The following is a 25,674-nucleotide window of genomic DNA, read 5'->3' as shown; positions in this document are numbered from 1 at the left end:
TTAATCTACCATTTTCTCATTTCTACCATTTAGCATTTTGTACACAAGAGTTACCATCGTGTACCATCATGTACCATCAGTAGACACTCTTTTAACCACAGATAGTCTCAAGGGTGCACATCATTGCTATAATTGGTGTGAGACCTGTAGAGTGTGACTGGCCATCATCAATCATGTATAATGTGGTGGCTTTTACTACCTTATTGGCCTGATGTCTAATACTCTTAAAATGGAGGATCTCAAAACCTCTGTCTCATGTCAGATGGATCAGGGATTTCATGTTTCATCTTTAGTTGGAGAGGATAAAATTCATTTTAAGGGTTAATAAGGATAAGTTGATTACTTTGATAATCTAACTAATGTAACAAACTGGGATGTCTCTCAACTTGAGTCTGGAATGGCCCAACTTGTATTATTGTAGGATGAGAGATTTCTATGAACAATGTCGGTGCTGTTTGTTTATTTGTATTCCTGATTGATTCAACAGTGTGATATTTACTGTCTTTTGCTGTTTTTTTAAAAAAAAATTCTTTCTCCTCTGTTTGTTTTAGATGTAGCTGTGTGTAATTTATCATTTTTCTAAATTATATTACATCTAGAGGGTCTGGGAGAGTAGGGACTTACTATGTAAAATTATTCAGTATGTGATTTGTACACGTTAGAATTGGAAATGCCAATAAACCGATTTTCAAAATAAATATCTCATTCTTTTAATGTTTATTTAAATCAGTCATCTTTATGTCTAATACCAGGTTGGTTGTAACTGAATCTTTTAAACCTTCAGCAGATACTTTATGTTTTCAATATTTTATCTTTAAAACAATCTTTAATGTAATCAGACATTAGTGTACTTTTTTGTTTTTGTGGCATCATTTGACCTTGTTGAATTTCCTGCACACACACTGTGTTAGGAGTGTAGTTGAGCTCAAACACACCAACACTAAAATTAAAAGGAGGCCAAAGTTTGAACTTTTCTGTCTTTTTATTTACGTTAAAGATAAGGACTCTTATTTTGAAGTCCTGGGTCTCCCAGCCAATCAGAGCTCGGGTTTATGTAACAGGAAGTGAACGTTATGAAAACAAACGCGCTCCACACCCTGATAAGAAGCAACTGCACGCGCTCAGGTATGATATCTGTTTATCTTCATTCAATCATTTTACAACTTGTCATTTAAAAAAAATAAAAGCGTTAAATTAGACGGTAGAGAATGACGTCACGTCTTTGAATGATGTATATAATCAAATTGATGTTTTTTCAGAGTTGTTAGTTGTTTGGACACATGACCTGACTCAACAGTTACACACCTGTTCAGTTTTATCCTGTTTAACTTTACTTCTGATTAATTCCAGCGGTTGGAAACTACAATAATTAACTTGAACAGATCAGTGTTGAGCAGCTCCACAGCTGTCATGCTGAAAGCTGTGGGACAAGCTCTCTTCTCAACTGGACTGCAGAGTCCCAAATTCACAGAACAGGAGAAAAAGGTAAATGTTTCCCAGATTACCTTGTAAAAAAAGAGAGTATCAGACCTTTGGACAGATGTTATTTGTTGTGTTTGTCACACTGCCATGGGACAAACACAACAACATGGGTCAACATGGGTTTGACTGCTGTGTGTTAACTAGTGCTGAAAGGAACTAGTTGATAAATGATTCAACAACTGTGATAATTGTTTTAATTGTTGAAGTCATTTATTAAAGAGAATGTGAGGATTTTCTGCTGTTCTCTGTTTTATGTGATTGTAAATGTTCGGTTTTGGACTTTGGGTTTGACAAAACAAATATTTGAAGAAGTCATTTTTGGCTTTGGGAATTTGGGAACATTTCTCTCAAATGTTGTGGAATTAGGCAACTAATCAATTAGGTGATCAACAAAACCTTAATTGACTCTGAAAAAATTGATCGATCATTTATTCATTGAGTCATTTATCAAGCAAAATGCCAAACTTCCAATGATTCCTTCTCAAATGTGACAGTCAAACTAAATCCATCGACCCTCTTTAGGTTTTGAACTGTTGGCTCAAACAGCAAATTTGCACATCACATGGCGATATTGTGAAGGCTGATCCTCTCAAAATGTATAACACTATTAATATAATATTATTATGATATTTACTTTTTAAATATTTTTATATTACAATGTCACCACTTGGGGTTATGGCTATCCAAGTTTGTCACCCATGTAAATAGTATAGTGTAAAAATATGTGCTAAGAACTATCAAATTGTGTAGAGTAGGACTGCAACTAATAATTATCAGTTAATCTGCTGATTATTTTCTACATTTCTATCTTTCAGTCCATTAAATGTCAGAAAATAGTGAGAATTGCGATTAATTTCCTAAAGCCCAAGATAAAAGATAATCACTTGTTTTTTCTAACCAACAGTGCAACACCAAAAGATAAGACATTTACTATTAATATGAGACAAAGACGCTGGGATCAAAAAAGATCCAAACTATTAATTTTTCATGTGATTTACTAATCAATTAATCAGCTAATTGTTTCAGCTGTACTCTAAATACTGTAGAATCATCTTTTTTGTAACAGCAATAAAAACAAAGTAAAAATGTTTCCAGTTGCAATGCAGCTGAAATTCCTCATCAGGTACCACAGTTTTCTGACATTTTATAGACTACATTTAACAATTAATTGATAAACAATTAATTGTCAATAGTTGCAGCCTGAGTGTGTCTCTGTGTGTGTTTTGCAGGGACCAGACTATGAGATCCGCACCTACCACGCCACTAAATGGGTGAGCACCTCTCTGAGTGCGATGCAGTGGGACGCAGCCACGAACACTGGCTTCCGCAGACTGTTCAATTACATTCAAGGCAACAATCATAACAGTGAGTTTCAAAAATGAAAAACTGCTTGGTGGGAATCAACTTTTGTGTAGCTTATAATATTCGTTGTGTCAGATTGAGGTGTTTTTGAGGCTTTAGGATGTTGGTGGTTTTCTTGTTGCTATAAGCAAACAGTAAACCTTGACAAGATGAGATTAAACTTCATGAAACACGATGAGGGAAGTAAATAATGTTCAAATGTTCCAGAGTGGAGTTATGGCTAACTTTAGGTCCGAAGACAAGGGAGTTGATGAATAAATGCAAAAGAAAAACTGCACTTTTGTTCTCGCTCAGCAGTTTGTAACAGCGCCGGTGCCTTTCGTCTCACTCAGCAGTTTACACAAGCATTATTTATGAGAATACATATTGTCTGTGCTGTTGACTACTGAACTCTGCAGCATAAGGAGAGTGTGGCCTTTAAACATGGTGTTTAATCCTCCACATCTGCCCACACATTGTGATTATATGTCCACCATCTGTTCAGGTGTTATTACACACCACAGTTTTGACCTACCAGCTGGCGACTGAGTGTTAATTCGGTTAATTCAATATCTGTGCGTCCTACAAACGCTGATCACATGTCAAACTGATCATTTTTCATGCTTCCGCTTCTTCAGAAGTCAAAGTTGAGATGACAGCCCCTGTGACGTGTCGTGTGGACCCTGGAGCCGGCCCCGCATGTGAATCTCAGTTCACCGTATCCTTCTACATCCCGGAGGAGCATCAGGAAAATCCACCGGAGCCGAGCGACCCGGAGGTGTTTGTGGAGCACAGGAAGGAGTTCACGGCTTATGTCAGGTGAGGCACAACTGAGGGACTAATTTGAATAGAGTAAATTCTAGCTGGTTATTTGTAAGAAAATGCAGTTTGAAAAAAGACCTCAGAGCCTTACACATGTCCCTCTTATCTCTTATTCCTTCTTCCAGGACATACGGGGGTTTCTCCAATGAGAAGATGAAGCAAGAGGAGCTCCAGAAACTTCTGCAGAGCCTACAGAGGGACGGCGTCCCATATGTGGACCAGCCATTCTACACAGCCGGCTATGACAGCCCCTTCAAACTGACCAACCGCAGGAACGAGGTCTGGATCCTCAAGAAGGAAGAGGAACAACAGTAGAGAGTTCAAAGGTCACGCAAAACACCCTGAAGAAAACATTCACATTCAAATTCTTAGAGATTGGCATTACAGCACTCATCAGTGTTCAAGGGCACAAATTTGTTGCTTTTATATGAATGTGATAAACGAAGCTTCAAAGGTCATATTTAGACATCTTTAAATACCTTTTTTTATATCTGACTACACACTAAAAGTTACTGAAATACAGACTCATTCTCAGTCTGAATAAAAAGGCTAAACATCATGTCATTTAGTGAATAAACCAGAAGGAAGACGTGGCAACAGTGGGGAAATATTTCCAGCAGGTGGAGCTAAACAGTGAGGAAACATTTCTTCCTTTTGGTGCATCTTCTTTGGACAAAACCCACAAGTGCCTCTTCACTTTTTATTGCTCACATTGCTGATTGCTGTTTATTCAGTGATTCTTAAAGGTCAAAAAATACTTAAAATACTTGAGTCATGTGGTATTTGTTTACACCTGAACTTTACTGTGACAAGACTGTGCAGGGTGAAGAAATAGAGGGAAGGCTCACATTCAACAATACTTGCATGCCGTTATGAACAATAAAAGTACTATTAGTCACTGCAATTGGAGGACAAAATCCAGAGTCCACATTGTGTACAAAAATACTTTGTAAAGTCTACAACTGTTGGAGTCTGATCAAGTGAGAATCTTCCAAATGATACAAATTTCCCCCGTTGTTATTAGTATTCCTCCACTGCAGCTGTAATTTTACTAAGAATCTCCACTTGATTTTAGCTCATATAGCTCATATTCACCTCAGTTGAACAATAAAATGTATTTTTTTCTTAAAGTAAGGGCATTATTGATGATATTGTCCCCCATCTTTTACATCGAAATCACATGAGAGAGGGGGCTCTTTTCTGTCAGATAAGCAAGAGGAATGATTACAGCGACCAATCAGCAACAGGTATGCTGTTATTTTTTATTAATTGAAAGAAATTTGAATCTGCCCTTTAAAGGACAGGTTCACAATTTTTCAAATCTGTCTTAAAACAACAGTCAGGAGCCCAAATGAAGATTGAAACAGGTTTTGCTCACTGTAATGATTCCTCCTGTTCATACTGACATATATTCTTCATAATGCACTTACAATGTAAGAGATGGGGGACAAAAATCTACAGTCCTCATTTTGTGCAGAAATGAATTTAAAAGTTTATTTGAAGAAGATGCGAAGCTTCAGCCATCTGCGTTAGTCAGATAAAGTGGATCTTCTACAGTTACAGTCCTTTTTAGTAAAAAATTCCCTCTATGTGTCTCAATGGACAGTGTTTTCCTGTTCAGCTGCTGCGGAAAGATCCAAACAAAAAAGAATTTGGCACTGAAAAGACTAATTGTGAAAGATATTGACTTGATTTGACTATTTTGGATGACTGAAGCTTCCTAAATACATGTTTGTATTGTAAGTACATTACGATGGGATCTTCTAATGGCCAGTATGAACAGGAGGAATGATTACAGCAAGAAAAAAATGAGTTAATGTTCATTTGGGCACCTGGTTGTTGCTGTAAGAATTAATTGGTAAAAAAAAAAAAAAAGTGAATCTATCCTTAAGTTTTGTAGGTCACCTGTAATGTCTGACAGCAGGTTTCTCTCCTGTCAGTCAGCGGTCGCGTTTCAAAGGTGACTCTGTCGCGTCTGCCTGACAAAACGCTGGTAAATCTCAGTTTATCTGATCTCAGAAGTCGCTTACTGTCACCCATTATGATGAACGTCTGAGTCATAGCAAGTCAGGACGAGTCATCGCTTCATCACTGAGGTGTCATTTGCAACAAACATCACCCCTGATGAATTAATAAATATGCAGTTACCTGCCTGTGTTGTTCAAACTCAGATCTGCCAACATTTTCGTCACTTGGTGGGTGTCAGTTGGCAAAGATTCACACTTATAAGCTGTCAGAAATGTTAAGCCTTTTTAAATCTGACTTGACCTCCTTTTCATTTCATTCATTTTCATTTTAAAGCTAATCATGTGTTATTAATCTTAAAGAAGGGATTCTACGTGGTACTTGATAAAGGAATAATGACATAAGCACTGCACTAATATATGAATCATGTGATATATTGCCTATAAATTATGTTTTAAAATGTAATATTTATCTCATCAATAATAAATATAACTCATTCTCAGATGATCGATTATTATGCCTCCGTCTTCACTGTGTAATTATATTTTTGTCTTCACTATTTCACGAGGGATTATTTAATGTAGTTTGAAGCAAATTTGCCACAGAAAGCTTCAGTGCGAGTTGTCTCATCTGCAGCGGATAAACTTTTGATCTGACTGTCATCCGCACTCTGATGATCGTGACCTTTTGATCAGCCGGTTGAAATTCCTGCCACAGTTCACTTCACCCTTTTATCCTCGCTCACCTTCTCCTCGCCCGCTCTCGTCGTCGCTGTCAGGTTGATGTCTGCTGAGTCATTCGTTTTATTTGTGGCAGTTTTGTTCCCGATATCATGTTCAGACACTCAGCAGAAATCTTTTTTTTTTTTTTTTTTTTTTTTTTTAAATCTTCTACACGCACATACACACTCTCCATATTAGTGTGTTGTTCACCAGTCGGATCGATCTCATTGGCTCGTGCTCAGTGAGGTGAAACATTGCTGCCAACAGGAAACGTATAACGAGGTTCACAGTTTTATTCCAAACAACGGTCTTTAGTTTTATCTCTACACCCTCCAGCCTGCTGCAGACCTCAAGTTGACGTAGAGGACGGGGTGTAAAAATACCTCCATGACAAAACTCATTTTCTTGTGACGGATATAAAATGGAAGAAATTAATGAAAATTATGCAGTGATACACTGTAATGCAGTTTTTACGGATTTTCTGAAGGTTCCAGTTTCCTCCCACATCCCATATTATTGCAAATCACAGCAGACTGGAGACTCTTAATAGCCCAAACTGGAGGTGTCAGTAGGTGTGTGAGTGATTGTGTTGTTTGCGAAAGTGTGAAATTTACATATCTGGCAACTGTTCACCAAAGCAGGATGTTATTTTTATTTCATCATATCCAGGATGCCATTTGTTTCCGTCCATTTAAAGTACAGTTATAATTATACAAAGTGTACTAACAGAGACTTAACACTTGAGAGTGACGGTGAATATTTCCTGGTCTGCATCTGTTAAGTTACATTATCTTTATGTCGCAGCACAGTTGCAAATAAGCAATATGGATGCGTTAAGCAAGTAGTTCCCAACCTGTGGTTAGGGGAAGATAAGCTGAGAAAGTTGAATCTTTTTAGCTTTTAGTTGAATCTAAATGTGCATTTATGTTGTAGTTTTGTCTTCAGGATGAAAACCTGAGGAGGAAACATGATTCTTCAGTTGATGTGCTCATAAACATATACAACCTGTGACAAATGGTCATAAGCCAAATACACTGGGAAGCACTGCATGAAGTAGTAGTGTGAAAATCTGACATCTAAGACAACCTCTTTTTGACATCATAGCTAGTGAATGCAACACTTGTCATCAGCTGACTCAAGTCTTTGCCTTGTTGATGTATTTAATTCAAAGTTTCAGAAAAAGAAAGTCCCACAACTGCAGTGTCAGGCTAAATAATAAAACTTAGGTGAAACAAAGGTGACTAAACATTTCTTCTACAAGTTGATTTTTGGAGCTTAGTGACATGAACTGAACCTGACAGTTGCCTGAAACTAGGAAATTAATCTAAACATTTTCATTATGTTTGGAAATTAGTCATTTTAATACAAGTAAAACCACTTTTAAAGGCCCTAAGTAAACAATTACTTTTCTATTTACCAATGGACCATAAATAAGTATGAAAATACAAATATTGTATTTCACTTTTTTTGACTAAATAATTGGTGAAGTGTTTGTGGAAATGGCTGAGTCACTCTATAAAGTCTATTCTTCCTGGACTCTCTGCTGTGTTCTGTTTCATTTGTCACTTCATACGTCGGTGTCTTATAAGGAAACTATAGAGCGTGTGCTGAATGTAAGAGGAGGAGGGAGGCACTGAAGTGTCAATAGTGTGATTATGGCGGGGAGGAGTTTGTATTGATTCCTGTCTGACAGCCAGATGGACACAGTGAGCGTCAGAGGACACGCATTGAAAATACTGAGAGGCTGTCTGTGAGTGCTTTTCATTAAAGGCGCAGTGTGTAGAATTTAGTGGCATCGAGCAGAACAGACTTGGCAGAAACGGAGGTATAATCACCTGAAAATTAGAATTGTTGTGTTTTTGTTAACTTAGAATGAGCCTTTTATATCTACATAGGGAGCAGGTCCTCTTCCACAGAGGCCGCCATGTTGCACCACCATGGCACCAAACACTGGCTCTAGAGAGGTCACATTTTGTGCCACGTACTGCAAGTCAGTCAGTCAGTCAGGATGGTTCAACAGTTGTCAGAGGAGTGCTCTATTAAGGGCCGAGTCTGTGATTCAGTGTGTGTCCTAATAGGATGTCCAGAAGGGGAGATAACAGATGACCCCACGGGGGAGGGAAGGAGGGGTAAACGAGGGCCTCTGGAGTTTTCCAGATGATGGATGAGTGTGGGTGCCATGGCGACGGCGCTAATGAGGCGGTGATTTTGGGTGCAGGGCTGGCAGATGGCCGTGAATCACGCACACACAGAGAAATGACACAGAGACCCGATCTTTAAATATCACCTTGTTTTATTACACAGACATACACAAGAGCGTTAGCAGCCCGCCTTCAGCTCCACTCCCACTACTTCACGTCTTCGTCTGTCCTCACGGTCTGCTTTTTGCAAACCGGGATTGAGATGTTCCCCCGTCATGAGAAAAGCCCAGGCCCCATGTGCTCAATCATGGCCGGGCGGGAGTTGGAGGACACACTTTGGTCACAGGTGATTAAACCGCAGGGTGTTATGGCTGTTAGGAGGTTATGAAGTCTCACGCCTGTCACGTCAGTTTATGACGCTGAAGAGACCACATTTACTCAGCTGTGAGCACCGGCGTGAGATTTGCATGACTCAAGATTAAGGGCAGTAGAAGGCTTAAGCATAAATATTGACATTATTGCATTTTTGAAGAAGCACCTTTTTAAGAAAAAAAAAAAAAAAAAAAAACCGCCCGGTGGGACCAGCTTAGTAAATGTGATTCTTCATCGTCTTGCCTCCATCACCTTGTTCATTGAGTCTGACCAGGATGCTGTACTTTACTGCAGCCCTGCTATGTGAAAATAAATAATCTACAAAAAAAAAAAGGAAACCACTCCCTTCCAGCAAACAGAGGGCTCTAAAAATGTACAAAGTCTTTTGAAAATAAGTCAAATGTTACTTAAAACTCATTTTCTCTATGTATTTACATACAGAACCATATAAAACTGCAAACGGATAAACTTAGCAGAAAGAGCATTATAGAAATCATTTAAGCTCTAGATAGAAGGTTCTAGTAGGTCTCAGCAAACTTAACAGACAAGCGGTCGCGCTCTCAGATTGTGTTCACGTCCAGATTAACAGCCAGCTAAAGTTCAATTTTCAGCTCTTTGGTAAACCAACATGATCACTAAAAGACCGGGACAGTAAAATAAGCTTTTTGTTTTCCATCTGTCGTTTCTGGCTTTACATTTATAGATTCATACTTTATTCCCCAAACACAAGTCATGACATCGCTTGTTTATTAAAACAATCTTTCAAAAACATACACAAACGGAGAAAAAGACCTATGCACAGTGCAAAACTAACAAACTAAAATTCAATTAATAGAGGTTTTATGAGCCTGTTTTTTTTTTTTATAGAGTTAATCTGCTGTTTTGGTTGAGCCTATGTACACCCAACCACTGTCCACTTCCTGTCCATCACTAAGTGGCAGCACTGAGCCCTCTGCACTTTCTATGGACCACTGAACACACCAGCTCTGCAAACTAAACCACTGACCTAAGAGCAGAAAGCGAAAAAACCTGGCGATAACCGTAGCTGAAGTTGTACCGTGGGAGCCATCTGTTGTACCACGTCCTCACGTTCTTTCCACATGGCTGTTTGGAGCCAACACTTGCGAGCCGTGGTGCCTTCGAACACTTTCCAGAGCCAACGGAAGAGAAGCAGAAGTTGAGAAGATTTTACATTCCACTCTTTCCAACTGCACCACAGCAGCAAAGTTAAGCAAACACCTTGTGACTTTTCAATTCCTTCAATTCACCTTAGTTTGCCATCTCACCTTGTCCTTCAAAGACACTAAAGGGTTCCTGCTTATTATGAGAGCTAACATGAGCTCTGACAGGATAAAAGTAAATAAAACAGCAATTGAGCAATGAAAAACAAACTAAGAACACCAGGCTTAAAAGAAACACTATTCTTTTAACACAAAGGGTGAGTCACCAAACGAAGGAGAGAAGGATGAGAATCATGGGAGTCTTGAAAAGCTGCAGCAGAACCAGTTCTTCACTTCAGACCGATTTTCAGCCTGGTCTATGACGGGGTGACCTCTGACCTCACATCAGGTCCCGACATGTCCACTCCCTCAGAGGCGGCGCCGAGGGGGTGGGGCTCAGGAAGATGTCAGAGTCTGAAGAGGGCCTTCTATTGGCTCCTCTTCCTGCCCCCTACCCTGGTTACGACAATTGAGTTCAGCTCCCCCGTGTCCGTGGGGCGCTCTCTGCTCTTTAACTTCTGCTCTCTTCAGATAAAGTGCCATTAGAGTCCTGGAGCACAGGGAGAGTCGGGCTTTCTGCAGTGTCTCCGTACTCGCTCTCAGCCAGCTCGCCCTCACGCTCACAGATAACTGTCATTGGGCTGCTGAGGATTCGGCTGCGTGCGTTATACTTGCTGCTGGCAGCAGAGGGCGGCGTGCGTGACCGCCCGTACTTCCCGCTCATCGAGAAGGATGATGATGAAGTCGGCGAGGACAGAGCCAAGGCCTCGTAGCGGCTCCACTCATCTGTTGCCCTCTTGCCGCGACCGGGGGAGGTACAGGGGCTGTGTGGCGCCGTCGGTGAGGAGGCCGAAGCAGCGGGGGCGTCTAGTGAGGACTCGGAGCGCGTCCGCTGGGAGCGTGGGTCGGTGGAGCGAAGCATCTCGGTGGCAGACATCCTGAAGCTGGTCTCAGAGCGGCTGCCCTTCTTAAGAAGAAGGGCTTTGAAGGTGTCACTGCTGGTGGAGGACTTCCGCAGGTTGCGCTGGATGGAGCCTGTCTGACGGGGCAGTGAGGTCACCGGGCTTGGAGACACGCTCGTGGGGGTGACGGGTGGAGACTGCGAGTGGCTTCCACCCCGGGACTTTTCCTCCTCAGACTCCCTGCGACCCAGGACCTTACGCTTGGACCTGCGGACAGTGAGATGTAGATACTAAGATTAATGACATGCTTGGAGAAATCCTGCAGAGTCAGTGAAAGCAAGCTGGGTTAATTAATTTGTACTAAAAAAAAAAAATTATTCAAATATTCACTTGACAGAAGCACGAGAAGAAAATCCATTAGAAGTATATATGCAAGAGTTGGGGGCAGTTCTGTGAGGAAACGAGGACATCAGACTAAATTATTCAAAATAAATAGTGCTGCAGCATTTGGGATGAAAGCTCAGGCCAGCCTTGTGATTGTTTCTGTGTTTCAGCTTTAAAAAAATTTTACTTTAAAGATTTTACTTAAAAATACTTGGCCTGTATGGCTCAAATTTTTGTCCCAAATTTGCCATATGTCAGCACTGCCCCCAGCAATCACACGCTACAGTGTGAATATTAAAGTAAAATCATAAGGAGAAATCAGTGGCATATATGCTCAAAAAAAAAGAAAGGCAGGGCGATGAGAGTTATACATTTTCATCAAAGAGATCCAATGAGTTTTTACAAGAAAAGCTGCAGACGCTGCAACTCTGCAGGAGAGCTCGAGACACGGCACAATGAAATTAATCAAAAAACACAAACTGAGAAAAGTGCCCAAAGCGGTTTTAATCACACAAGGACGATCCAGCCTCCTCTCAGCAGGGGGTATCAGTCGTTTACTGCGACACTTAGCCTACACTATCTATAACTCCTGCACCAAAGCGTAGCAATAAAGCTGCAACTAGCAGAGTACGGGGGATTAGGGCTAGCAGGGAAACAGACTTATTAATGTGTAGTCCAGGGGTGGCACTGCTGCTAATCCGAAAAGGTAGCATCACTGTAATGGTGGAAATGGGGCTGGCTAATCAAAGGGAAGGGGCTACTTGCCACTCCGCACCTCTCTAGAAGGGATTCACCCACCCACTGCACGCCCCCTCTGCACAGGGGAGGAGAGAGGAGGAGAGGGGAGACAAAGATGATTAAAGGCATGAAAAATACAGATTCTGTGATATGGGAGAACAATTTCATGCAAAACGTAAAGGGAGGATTGAAGAACGCAGTGAGACAAAATCCTTAATCCTCAGATTAGATCTGGAAAAAGAAATTCTTCCATAAAGACCTGTAGAGAACATACTTGGTGAAGGTCAGAGGGAGAGGAAGGATATAAATGGTTTGAGCGAGAATCTGTGTCTGCTTTCTGTTTAAAAAAAAAAAAAAAAAAAGGGAAAATGCAGTATGTGTCTGTGCCCTAAATTCAACCTCCATCTAGCATTGTCTCCTCTAAGCTGAGCTTGCCACATTAGCCCATCAGCATTACATAACAGCTTTTCACACATGCGTACACTCACACACCTGAATCCAGCGAACCAGGACGGCTCTGTGCCAAACTCATATTGACAAACACACAAATACAAAGACCGTAACACACACACATACACACACACGCAGGCAGCCACACTGGTGAGGCAGGGATACCAATCTCAGTTATAGAGGTAAACAAGACTGCAATATAAAACCCAGCTCAGAGAACATGATCGATTTCTTTCTCTTGGCTGTATTACATTTGGTTTAGAGGATCTCCCTCCAGACAAGTTGTATTTTCTGTTGCGGCTCTGAAGGCATTTCATTCAGTGTTTTCATTCTCTGTTTTCCCAGAGAGAGAGAGAGTAAAAAACAAAGGTATTAGACATGTGAGAAGGGGAGAGGAAACGTATCAGAGAGGTGAAGACGTAAGTTCGGTGGACAGCGTCGATGTGAGAAAGTTACTTGGAATCCATCTCTCAACATTCAAAATAATGTACAAAGCATTCTTTTCTTAAAGGTCTTTAACAAATGTTTTTAAAAGACATCAAACCTTTTTTTAATATAAATTGTTCAGATGGTTTTAAACAGGTATTTTAATGACAAAAAGGAGTCCACTTTTTTGCAAATTAACTCTTGACTGGTGTATGCCGTTATATACATAGTTGAGTTTTACAGCACAACCTGGAGTCCATCATCACTTCCCACTTCTCCAAAATCTGTCAGTGATTCTATGTTCTATACTGGAGGAGGTGCAATGGAGGAGGAGAGCAGTAAGGCGAATGGTAAACACAAACAGTTCTGTCTTTTGTTATGCAATCTTCTTCATGTCTAATTAAACTGCACAATAAATCGCACTTGCACACGTGACGTGTGCGTACATGCACCATAAATACATCGACACTCTGTCGCCAGCAGAAATAAAATCCCGTGAAATGAAATCCTGTGATGCTCAAGAGAACTCCCGACTGCCGCTGCACGTGACCGTGAAACACAAACTGGCGGGCCGCATGAGAAATTTATGTGTGTTCTCCTTTTGAAGCACGGAAGCACGTATGCAATATATGTCAGAGACTGCAGTGCACAGGAGCAGAGAGAGACAGAAACACACAGAGAGAGAGAGAGAGAGAGATGGAGAGAAAAGCACTAGTCGCTCTCTCCGGTGGCCTCTAACCTAGATTAGGACCAGAGGGTGTCGAGTAGTTAAATAATGAATGAAGCCACAGCCGTTTTTCTCCTGCTGAGAATGAACAACACTAATCTGACTACATTAACACAGATGTCTCGGGAAACATCTTACTACTGACTCATGCTGCATCCTCAATTGTTGACTCTACGTGGCCTTTTAACTGACCAGGAACAGAAAGAGCAACTCTCTCCAGAGCTGGAAGACTCCAGAGACCAGCTATTTGACAGATATGTAGACGCTTGCAGATGGGACAGCGCCGGGTAAAGTTATGACTGAGAGGTGGAGGGTAGGAAGGGGAGGAGGAGGAGAGGATGATGAAAGGAGGGGGGATGGAGATGGAAAAAGAGAAATCATGGGTTGAAAGGTGAAGGGGGAGGAAGGAGCTTAGAGTTCAGGGTGATGCGCTGTGGTTTTATGAGGAGGTGAGAAAGAGGGAATGAGATGCTGATACGGACAGAGAAAGAGGGGGAAGGCGGAGAGAAAAACAAATGGAGAAAACAGAATGACAAGAGAGGAAAAATAAACTAGCTTAATGGAACAAACTATGACAAACAGCAAGTGAGGAGAGTTGGAGAAGGAGGAGATAAACGAGTGACAAGTGGTGCAAAAGAAGTGCATCATAGTACCTGTGAATGGCGGCAAACAGGTCCTCAGTGGTTCGGGTCCGTGTGGGAGTCGGGGTCACCATGTTCTCCTCTGAGGCCCCGTTGGCTGATGGGGCCGGAGACGATTCAGCCGTACTGGAGTCGAACACGTCACCTGAGACGAAGAGACATTCACTTTAAGTTACACATTTACAGGAGAGTAAACACACTTCAGGTTTACTCTGCACAACATGAGCACACTCATGTAGCTTCCATCCCGTCGCCTTAACCTGGCTGCCTATGAGATCTGAAGTGGTATGGAGGTGGTGCCAGACTGCTTCTCTTACATTCTCTTTCTGTTTCTAGGTTTCCTCTTTTCCTTTCTTCTCCTCTAGTTCAGCCTTTTTTCTCCTCCTCCTCCTCTTCCACTCAACCTCCTCACTCACGTCTGCGCTTCGACTGCCTGAGCCGCTGCAGGCAGTCTCACTTTACGCGCTCTCCCCCATCCTCCCCTTCATCCCCTTAACAGATCTGCTCCCCTCCCCTCTGATAGGATGGAGCCCCTCCCCCTTCTCCCTCCAACCACGAAAAGCATCTCCCCCGGGACACTTGCCCCCCCTCCCCTCCCTTACCTCAGAGAGAGAAGGAGGGATAGATAGGGAGCGGGACAGGCAGAGATAGAGAGAGGGGCCGAGTAGAACAGACTGAGGATGAGAGATTAACAGAAAGGAAGAGGAAAAAGCAGAAATGGATATTTGGAAATAAGGATGGATGGCGGAGAGCAGTCGAGTACAGTGGAGGATGAGGTGTGTGGGGAGGCAGAGAAGAGAACAATGCGGGGAGAAGGGAAGGGACAGTAGCCACAAGATCTCTGTATATGAAATATAGAAGGATGGGTAGAAGAGAGAGAGTTGGGGTGGATGAATTCATGAGGCTATAGCTCTGCTGTCCCAGTGATAAGCCGTTTCTCCTGAGCTATTTTCACAGTTTTCAGACCTCTAAAGCTTGTGGTTTCAAGTTTGGCTCCTTTTGCTTTGGAGGGCAAAATGAATTTCACAGCTGCCTGAGGAGCTGGCCACACAGCTACTAACCATATAGGATTATGGTAATGGGCTTAAGTAATGAGTAAATGATGGTTCTGACTCAAACTGTTCTCTATTCACAAAGTCTGTGCATTTCCCATTCTGATTTGAAGAAAAATAAATCAAAATCATCTTCAAATAACTCACCTGTGTCGTCCTCCCTGGAGCTGATGGATCCAGTCGTGCTACTCGTTCCATCTCCGTCCTCTTCTTCCTCTTCATGATCCTCTCCATCTGTACGCAGCTCTTGGTCAAGACTTGTGTCTTGGCTGGCTGATGCAGTGATTTGGGACTCATCCTGGATTTCTGTGGATGTTTCACTGCTCTCTGCCAAAGTTTCCTTGTCCTCCTCCTCCTGTTGCTCACTTTTCCTCTCTTTCTCTTCTTCTGTTACTTGTCTTTGTGGTGCATCTATTTGGTCTTCTGTTCTGGACAGGCTGTTTGTATCTTCATGCGGAGATGGAACCTGTTCTTTTATTGGTTGGGGGTTAAATGGAGGGACAAAGAAGAGAGGTTTCTTGGAGATTGCTGGAGGCTGTTTGACAGGGGAGCTTTGGGAGCTCTGTGAGGGACTTGGCAATGCTTCTTTTTCTTTCCCGTTTAAAAGAAAGCAACTCTCATCCTCAGGTATTCCATTGTAGACAGCACAATCTGGTGTGTCGTCTGTGATACTGCAGTCTAATGAAAAGTCTTCTAGGAGCTTCGACACAGGTGATGGTGAGGAATTACGTGAATCCTCCTCTGGAGAGAAGGTGAACTGGGTTAACCCAGTAGGATGCTCCTGGGAGTGAGACTTCCCAAGGGTCTGGGGCTTTAGACCCTTGATGAGGTCCATCCCTGTTTCCTGAGCTGTAGTGTTGTCCGTTTTGCTGTCGATCTCCTTCTCTGTCCGCTTGACTGAGCGGAGCTGAACACTCTGCAGCGCAAAGGGGGTGATGAGGGGCTTAGGTGACTTTGTAGGGCTGTTGGAAACGGCGGGTTTAGGAGCATCCTTCGTTGCCTTCACAGCAGATGGGAAGGAGGAAGGTGGGATAAAAGCAGGCGGTGGAGGAGGTGGAGGGGGCCCCATGGTGGGAACAGGAGGGGGAGGCGGAGGGGGAGGACTGAAGCTCCCATTGAAGGACAGACTAGGGTGGATTAGTGTTTCAGGGGATGGAGGAGGAGGGAATTCTGGGGAGGTGCAGCAAGGAGGTGGCGGGCTCAGAGTTGGACCCTGTGGAGTAACAGGGGGAGCTGGCAGAGGAGTGGGGGAACCCGAATTTGGTGGTAGAGGGGGAGGGAAGGGTGGAGGTGGGCCGAGAGGGGTGTTCGGAGCTGAGGATGAGGAAAGGGGCAGGGGTGGAGGTGGTGGCGGAGGAGGCCCGGAACTCTTAAGTGAGTCCGAGGTGTTGGAAGAAAGGGAAGTGGAAGAGGAGGACATGGAAACAGAGGATAGGAGAGAGGACTTCCTCTCGGGTACTTTGGGCTTAGGCCGGCTGCTGGAGGGAGACATAGACCTGACGAGTGAGGGCACTGGGGTTCCAGCTGTGGGGGTGTTGGACTGGCTGGAGTAGCCGCTAGATGGAGAAGTCAGTCTGTGTACCCTGTCAGGGGAGGAGGTGGCTGTTTTGGGCTTCACTGCCAACCCTCCCTCCTGGCCTGGAGCTCCAGGGCCCCGGCTGTTGCTGTGAATCTCACCTCCATTCTGTAGTTCTCCTGGGTGAGGCCCGGCCGACATATTATCTGTGGCATGGGCCAGAGGTGTCTGTGCCCTCTGGTCTCCATGGGTACGAGGGTAGTCCATGTAGTAGCCCCAGGAATCAGCATAGTCAGAACGCAAACTGCTGGTGTCACTGTGAGCAGGTGTCACGTGGCATAGCGAGTATACGTTAGACACACCACCACAGTTTGCGTTAGCTACTAGCGATGCTGCAGAGCTACCTGCACTAATGCTACTCTGACTTCTTGGACGTAGCACCCAAGGGTCATCGTAGTCACTGCTGGGACTGTGGGAGGGTGAAGAGGGAGAGGCGCATCCTTTCCCTCCTCTCAGCCCCATCTGTAGGCTCTGCTGCAAGCTGGCAATTAGAGTCTCATTGAGCATGGCGCCGTTTGGCCCGTTAGCACCACTGATGGCGCTAATGCCTCCAAGGGGCTTTTTTGCACCAGGCTTGCGTTTGAGAGAGTCTGTACGAGCTGGGGGCAGCGGGGGCTTCTTGGATTTGCGGAGGGAGATGCTGCGGGATAGAGAGCGGTCACTGTACAAGCTTCCAGAGTCTTCCTGATTGGCCATCTCGCGGCACTCGTACATGCTGTGTCTGGCCGCCCGTCCAGCTGCTGCCCCGTGCCCGCTGCCATGGCTGCGTGAGCGCAGGCCTGAGTCGACATGCATGGAGGTGTAATATCCATCGTTGTCCTGGGAATAGAGGGAGCTGGAGTCAGTAGTGGTCCTGGAGGATAGCTCCAGACTGCTGTACAGCTGGTTGATAGGAGTGGAACAGCTGGAGGTCAGAGTGCGGTGCGGGACAGCCACGTTTTCTGGTGTGTCGTAGATCCACTGCTCTTCTGTCAGACAGGATGGTGGCGTGGGGGCCAAGGTCCTGTGACTGTGTGCGCTGCTGTCCGAGTGCCCTGACTCACTGGCAGGTGCTGCTGCAATCAGACCACTATCGTGTGGTGTGTGAGTAGGGGTGGATGTGGCCAAGGCTGGACAGGTGGAGCTTTGGGTGAATGCTGCAGGACTGGAGATCAGGGGGTCGGTGTTGGTGGAGGAAGCTACACTTAGTGGTCGAACTGTGGGGTAAGCTGAGACTGGGGAGTGGGAAAGCTGACCGGAGGTGTTGAGGGTGATGACCTCAGATGAGCTAGAAAGGGTGGCATTGGGGATGAGTGAGGTGGAATAGGCAGCATGTGGGGAGACCACACAAGCTGGACCACCACCCCACTCACTGGACTGCGTCCCCCTCACCTCCTGAGACTTGGGCCTGGGCAGGGTGCCTGTCCTTGGGGCATTCCTCATGTGCACAACTGTGTTGTCAACCTGAAGCTTTCCAATTTGCCTATGGGGTGTAGTTTGTTCCTCTGACTTTATGGGGGTGCTGCTGTAGATGGGATCAGCACTGAGGGACACCCTGGCACCCTGTCGGGGCAGACTGTGAAAACGGGAAGGGTCTCCGTTAAACTGATGTGGCAGCATCAAGATCCCGGAGCTGTCACTGCTGGAGATGGATATGCTTCCTGTAGAGGAGGAAGCAGAGATGCCGGCCATCTGAGCAGCGATCCCCTGCCCTCTCTGAGCCCGAATTCTTCTCATAGACGGGGGTACAATCTTCACTTCTTCTGTCTGGCAGCCCGAGTCTCGCGTCTGGGAACGTCGGAGCGTTGAGTTGACACTTCCAACTCGGCCCAAAGTGGAATACTGTCCTGGGATGAACATGGAATGCGGCCGGAGCTCTCCGCCGCGTCCTTTTGCTGCTGTCAAAAGAAAACAGAAACTATGATAAACATGTGATTGATATAAATATTCGTTGTTTTCTCTTCTTGCTCCACTACCTGTAATCCTCTCTATAACTTCTTGAGCCACAAAGCCTTCTGCTCTTCTGGTTGGACTGTCAGATAAACTGTGGTCACAGGGAAGCTAATTAATTTGATTTGCTGTAACCTTGTCTCATGCGTTAATAACTTCTGGTCTTCATTAAGGAGGAAAGGATATGAGGGGTGACAGAGAGAAGAGAAAAAGACTCCCTAATATGCTTCCCCTCCTATTCTGGCTCTGTCTCAGTCCGATAGAAAAGCAAATAGACCCCTGGGGTCCAGGACAGGCAGCTGGTAGGGTATGAGGCAGCCAAAACACAAACACATACATGGACACAAATAGAGAGACACATGTGCATGCATGCACAATGTTGACATGGTCACGCACAGTCACACAGAATAGAGCATACAGAACAAGCAGATAGATGTAGAGACAAGGACACACAAACATGCAGACATCACAAAAGACACACACCGAACATACCAGATTGTAAACAAACAATTTGAAGAATGGGTTGTAAAACAGGAGAGGATGTCTAGTGTGTCTCCCATCTGCGGTGGCTCTCCTGTTGATGCTCGTATCCCCAAAACATATACTCTTGCGTCCTTTCTTCTCTCTCCTGTCTCGCGCTCTCTCTCTAAACCACACATACACTCTCTTCCTCCTTTGCTAAAAGCTGGAGTGACAGCTTGGCTGCTGCTGCTGCTGCGATAGATTAAGCTGCAGGTCTACTTCGCAGCTCTAGTGCAAGGAGAGGGAGGGATGAAGCAGTGGGACAATTACCCCGGCCCAGTAATCATGACATTCAGAGGATGTCGTCAGCTGGCCACTAACTGGACTTTAAAGCTCTTTCCCTATCAGCCTTGGTGATCTTATTGCACAGAGAAATGACATTCTCCTTAAATGCTGCTGCATCCTACAGCTCAAAGAAGTGTAAATAAACTTCAGCCATGCAGTGCCATCAGCACAGCACAGTGTCAGCTTAGTGAGCTTAGTGCTCACTTAACACCCAGCTCAGCTGAATAACTAAGGGTAGGGGACCTCTGAACCTTCATATTTGTCATACAACCCTCATATGTTGAGAGTGCAGAAGAAATGAAGATGGTATGAGGCCTTTTTGTGTCCATGATCAGGGGCCCATTGTCGCAGTAATCGGTCCATGTTCGGAAAAGTAAGACACAGATGAGACACATACTAAGATTTTCAATATGGCCCTAGGATTAAGGCACATATACACACAAAGACACACACAATGCACAGAGATAGGGCTGCAGAAAGTTGACCCCTGAGGGATTATGGCCCAATACGTATTTAAGGATGGAACTTTTCTTGTGTGACATGATTTTACAACAGGAAAAGTCTAACATGAGATTCTATTATGGCAGAAGTTTCTAGATGAGGGAAAAGGGCAGAAATAAAACCACAAAAACTACTGAGAAGGATTTCATAACTAAGTCCTGGCTGTGGATAAACAGGGTGGAGCGGAGCAAATGAGTGACACATGGTGTGTAGAATTGAAACAGGGAAAGACGGAACAACTGCAGGGCCTTGATCCAACACTGTGGACTTGCATGGGTCATTTTTCTCCGTCTCAATATGACTCAGAACAATACTGGTGGTGAGTTCATTCTTGACTCAGTGTATACAGTTATACTTGATAAAAGCATAAATCCATGGAGATTGAGGAAGGAATGAAGTAATGGAAGATGGAGGGATGCTTGTCCAGAGTGTTGGTAAAGGTCTGTGGACAGTAGAGGACAACATATTGCCCCACAGTGATCCATACCTAGCTCTTGGTTGAAGTTGTCAGGCAGCCCTGATATAGTCTTTCTGCGTTTGACCTTCTTGGGCCGGCGGGACACGGTGTCAGTGTTAATGAGGGAGCGCCGGATGCTCGCCTGTCGGTCAAACACTGCCCCTGGTAGCCGGGAGGGCGAGAGCAAGGTAGGCGGACACACAGGCAAACAGTAGTCAGTTAGTGGAAGGAACAAACTCAACAACATGCAGAGAGTTGTTTTTTTTTTCTCTCAAGCTGAACATGCAGCGTTAACAGAGCAGGAAAAGTATAGGGACAGTTCAACCAAATTACAAAAAAAAAACCACCATATACTCTCTGGTGGTATCAATCAATAATGCAGCTAGTTTTGGTTTCATTGCCAAGGTTTTGAGATACATCTCTTATGTTTTTTGCCTTGCTAGATCCCACCAGATGTACATGAGAAAATCTTTTCTGTCATTTGGTTGATCTGATCCTTTAATCAGCCAAGATGCTTAAAATACACAAAATTCACCAGCCATTTACACTCTTAAAAGCTTAAACTTAAGAATAGAGAATCTGCTGCGAGGACTTGACTTGTGTCCCAACAAAGGCTGGCAAATCCTTAAATTTGTGGCTGACGGTTTGTGTTAATTTCCAATACGCAGTGTGAAAAACTGTAAACATACATGTAAGATATGTGAGATGTTGGGTACATGCTCTAATCACAAAAACACACATGCACAGGACAGATATGAGGTGAAGCATGCACACACACACACACACACACACACACACACACACACACACGCATACATCTTTCATTCTTCTCAATATCCTTCTCACTCTCTGTCCAGCTTCCCTGAAGGAATTGCAGTATCTCACTAGGAACTGCTCTTTCTGCTATCTAGCTTGCTGGTGACAGCCTGCAGGCGTTAGGGAAATAGAAATTGATATGAGTGCACATAGTGTCTATCACAACCCCCCCCCCTCAAAGTGACAGAAAAGTCCCTGATCTGTATGTGTGTGTGTGTGTTTCACTCTCTCTTTCTCAGTAATCTAAAGTGACAGCAGATGAAGTCAACAGTGATTTGTGTGACGTGGGAACGCATTAACCACTCATTAGTGTCTAAAAGACGTGGGATTGCAGTAATATTTCCCTTGACAGCAGTTAAATTCAGATGTTGACACTGAACTGAGAGTTTTTGAGTCAAATAACCCAAATAATACACAATATCCCCTCATAGAACATAGAACAACCTAACATATAAATTTAACACCAGAACTATCAGAATGAGATGTTATATCTATGTGTATGATTCATGGGTGGCGGGTAGCACTGAAGAATGTGGCACTCTAACAAGGGAATTGCCTCGACACGTTTTACTGTGACGAGTGTTCATCTGTCAAACGCCCTGTGATCTGACATAAAGTCAGTGAAAAAGCCTTGATCCCTGGATAAGATGTCAAACCATTTTCACACACACAAACGCTCGCTCACACACACATAAAGGAAGGTGAAGGTCAATTTCCAAGAAGCATGATGGAAGAGGGTAGAAAACACAGAGGTACAGCAGGAGAGGCAGACGTCCATGACTGACGCGTACAGTTTTTATCTCTGTGGATGACTGGATACAGTAATTGATTAGTCTATATCCACTCACCCACAGAGGGTTGATTTAAGGAACAGTCTGACATTTGGCTTGTTTGGCTCCCTTATATTTGCTATGTTACTGAGAGTTAGAGATGATCAATATAATAGTTTTGAAATTATTGGAATGCATATTTTTCTACTTTTTGTGGAGTTTAGATGTCTCCTCCAGTCTTTTTTTGCTGAGCTAAAACATGTCATGGAGTTATCTTTCTTTTAAAAACTCACAGACATGAAATTGATATTGATCTACTCATCTAACTCTCAGTAAGACATTATTCCATTATTATAACGTCAGAAAATTCCTTTTAGACAAACAAAACAAAATGTGTGATTGATGGTGAGAAGTTAATGTTAGAGAATAGACACCGTGGATGTAAGAGGCCAGATCCAACTCAAGAGTAGTGTGATCTTTGTAGGTCACTACGCGAAATGGAACTACAGGAGCCGGATATTTGTTTTCCACTACTGACACTAATGGAGATTGGTTCTCTAGTGGTTGAGAGATGGACAAAATGATTGGATGAATGCTGCTGCCAAGAGGTCATACCTGTGACGTTGATGGCAACTATGTCTGTGGGCACGGCTTTCGCCGTCTGCCTCATCTTCTCCTCCGGGGTGGGGAGGGGTGCGGATTTGGTCCATACCACCTTTCCGTCAACCTCTAACACCTCCCTTTCCTCGCCGCCTCCCTGCGGGGTCTGGGGCCTCATGGACAGCTGAGATTTGTCATCCTCCACTGACGAAGCTGTAGACTGCATGAGAGAGAGGGAGAAGGGATTAACGAGCTGTAAAACATGAAGTGGGGAGGGACTTTGGAGAAAAGAGAGAGAAAAGGGAATGGAAAGAGTAGAGGACAGGAGGAGAAGAGAGGAAAAAGGGAAGAGGGGACAGGGACAGTAGAATGAAAGAATGACAAAGAAAGGTGAGTGAGATGAGATGGGAGGAGGAGGAGGAAGAGAAATGAATGCAGAGGGGAGAGAAAAAGAGAAAATACAGTGACAGAGATGTCAGGTAATGAAAGGTAATAGAGAATAAAGATTTAGTCACTGAATTACAACACAGAAAGATGGATTAAGAAAAATATCAGGCTGAATTGTAAAGATGATAGAAGAAAATGTGAGTGGGAATAGAACAATAAAACACAATAGAACTTAATTTTCCAAAACTATAACTGTCCAGGATATATTGGCACATACAAACACACTTTATTACACTACTGTGACCTTTAGAAGCTTGCAGTGCTGTAAACGTATTTTGCGATCAATCATGCCCAAATGGAAACACACACACACACACACACACACAGTCACTCTCTCACACACAAAAACCTATCAGCTTAAACTAACACCGGTTGGAGATGGCAGGATAAAAGCAAGAGAGCAACAGTGTGAAGAAAGAGAGAGAATCACTTGAGCATTAAACTGTATTCACACACAAATAGTTCTGAATCATAGTGTAGGCTTTACTGCAGAGAGGCAACAGACATTTTAGACATTTTACTACAACATTCAGGCTTGAAATTGAGCCTGTTAGTGAACAGCAAACCTCAAAATACTGACTCAAACATAACTAAAAATATTTTCATGTCCAATTTGCTGAATATTTAAGTCAATGTCACGTCCGTATGAGCTTATATTCTTAAATGAATGTGACTACACACCTGAGTCCAGAGGACAGTGAACACAAATAATCCATTTTTTTCTGATTATAGATCAATTCCAGGAGAAAAATCAGTACTTGTCGCTTTCACTGCATCATTCAATCTTTGCCTGATCGATCACGCGTGGAACACCTTCAGTTTTTCTGCCACGGAAAAAAACCTGTTATCTTCAAAACAATTTTGTTGGGCAGAGGTGGAAAGAAGTGCAGCACAGTTTTCCAGAATCCCCAAAATGTTACAATAGTATTCCCTATGTCCGTCAGTGTTTATCTAGACATTCCCAAACATCAGAATGACTGGAAAAGATGGCTATTGTTGCTCTTATACAGACAAAGCACGGATGGATGGATAAATGGGGAGGAGGGGGCACCAAAACAAGGAGAAGACGGGAGGATGGACGGAAAAAAACCTCAGCAATAGATAATTTGGTAGCAAGCATGGCTTGTTACTCTGCATCATTGTGGCTAAACCAGGAGCCCTGTTTCTCCTTTTGAAACTGCTGTCAGGCAAAGTTAGGCTCACTGAACTCAGGACAACAGGAAGTGATGGGGAAAGGGAGCAAACAGCGGAACGGAGGAAGGGGGACGGAAGGCAGAGAGGAAGGGGATTGGCCTGGGTTAAAAAAAAAAGAGGGGGATAGCGTGCAGAAAGTAGAAAGACAAAAAAAAAGAGAGATGGGAGTAGACAGTTTAGAAAGCGAAACAACATGTTATGAAGGTCAAGGGTGGAGGCAGGAATGAAACGAGCACGGCTGGAATCGAGGGGCTCTGTGGGACAAAAGAGAACCTGATAATTAGGAAGAACTATGTGGAAGAACCTCTGACCCTTACAGGACCCCTCATATCATGTGTGGCTGTTTGTGTCACTGAGAAACAAAAACTGCAGCGCAGAGGAAAGGAGAGGATGCATATCTGGCTGTCAAACAATTTACACTTCAAACTAATTGTCTGCCAGACAAAAGAGCAATAAATAATAGTTTCTGTCTCTTGTTATTTTTCTGTCCTCTCTCTCTCTCCATGTATCACCCTCCTATGAAATTACAGTTCTGTGACATTAGACAAACAGCAGCTCCAACAAGTGTAGAAGAAAAACAACATAAGTCAGTATATGTTTATTCCCTACCTCTGTCTGAAAAATAATGACAGACCAGGCAGAGTACAAATTAAAAAAAAGAGTTGAGCAATCAATTCAGCTTGACTTTTTCACAATGCATTCTGACAGTTGCAGCAAAATGCAATGGTTAGCTTAGCATTGGTTATCCATGTGCCATTAATCCCAATCAAATACAACAGAATCTAGCACAATCCCAATAAGAGTGGAAGAACTCACTGGACAAATCTATTTGAATTAAAAAAACAAACAAACAAAAACTGAACCAGACCGATGAATAGACATATTTTAGGTACTTTCCAAAATCTTTTGGTCTAAAACTGTTAATTGTCTTATTGTAAATATAAATGAGAAAATAAATCAGGAGCTGATAGATAATTAATGTGCAAAATTAAAGACTGACAATGGATAAAACATGCATTTCCATTTCCAACCACTGGAGGGCAGACTGACACTTAAAATCACTGGCACTGAGTTGCCATGCTGCTGAATCAGCACAAGACTGCAAACCAGTCCTGTGAACACACACACTACACTTTTTATATCTCAAAATGTAGTTGTGTGTGTGTGAAAGCAGTGTTCATATGTATGGGTG

At 43.5% G+C, this 25,674-nt stretch overlaps 2 protein-coding genes across 15 annotated transcripts in view; one reads left to right on the top strand and one right to left on the bottom strand.

Moving 5' to 3' along the window:
- The first annotated feature begins 1,047 nt into the window (after nt 1–1,047).
- hebp2 (heme binding protein 2) lies at nt 1,048–6,124 on the top strand. The gene is made up of 5 exons (XM_067572634.1): nt 1,048–1,125; nt 1,351–1,485; nt 2,712–2,847; nt 3,462–3,642; nt 3,771–6,124. Exons 2-5 carry the CDS (start codon nt 1,411–1,413, stop codon nt 3,958–3,960), a joined length of 582 nt encoding a protein of 193 aa, XP_067428735.1. The 5' UTR covers nt 1,048–1,125; nt 1,351–1,410; the 3' UTR covers nt 3,961–6,124.
- A 2,483-nt stretch (nt 6,125–8,607) lies between these two features.
- Nucleotides 8,608–25,674, bottom strand: part of nhsl1b (NHS-like 1b) — a 112,159-nt gene continuing 95,092 nt past the window's right edge. For 8 of the 14 annotated variants that reach the window (XM_067573324.1, XM_067573330.1, XM_067573331.1 and 5 more), the window contains 6 exons: nt 22,857–23,061; nt 20,686–20,817; nt 15,533–18,838; nt 14,346–14,478; nt 12,127–12,165; nt 8,608–11,234 (listed from right to left, as the gene is read on the bottom strand). In XM_067573324.1, coding sequence (XP_067429425.1) covers nt 10,577–11,234; nt 12,127–12,165; nt 14,346–14,478; nt 15,533–18,838; nt 20,686–20,817; nt 22,857–23,061 — 4,473 coding nt within the window. In that variant the 3' untranslated portion in view covers nt 8,608–10,576. The remainder of the gene's footprint in view (nt 11,235–12,126; nt 12,166–14,345; nt 14,479–15,532; nt 18,839–20,685; nt 20,818–22,856; nt 23,062–25,674) is intronic. The other 6 variants (XM_067573327.1, XM_067573339.1, XM_067573336.1 and 3 more) reach the window with 4 other exon arrangements.

Source organism: Thunnus thynnus, chromosome 18 (assembly GCF_963924715.1).
Source record: "Thunnus thynnus chromosome 18, fThuThy2.1, whole genome shotgun sequence".
NCBI classification, from domain to species: Eukaryota; Metazoa; Chordata; class Actinopteri; order Scombriformes; family Scombridae; genus Thunnus; species Thunnus thynnus.
The sequence above is the reverse complement of the archived record's forward strand: the minus strand, read 5'-3'. Positions and strand labels throughout refer to the sequence as shown.

Coding starts and splice junctions, on each gene's coding strand:
- hebp2 (XM_067572634.1), top strand. CDS start 1,411: ATGCTGAAAGCTGTGGGACAAGCTCTCTTCTCAACTGGACTGCAGAGT. Junction 1,486..2,711: donor TCACAGAACAGGAGAAAAAG/GTAAATGTTTCC, acceptor TGTGTTTTGCAG/GGACCAGACTATGAGATCCG. Junction 2,848..3,461: donor TCAAGGCAACAATCATAACA/GTGAGTTTCAAA, acceptor CCGCTTCTTCAG/AAGTCAAAGTTGAGATGACA.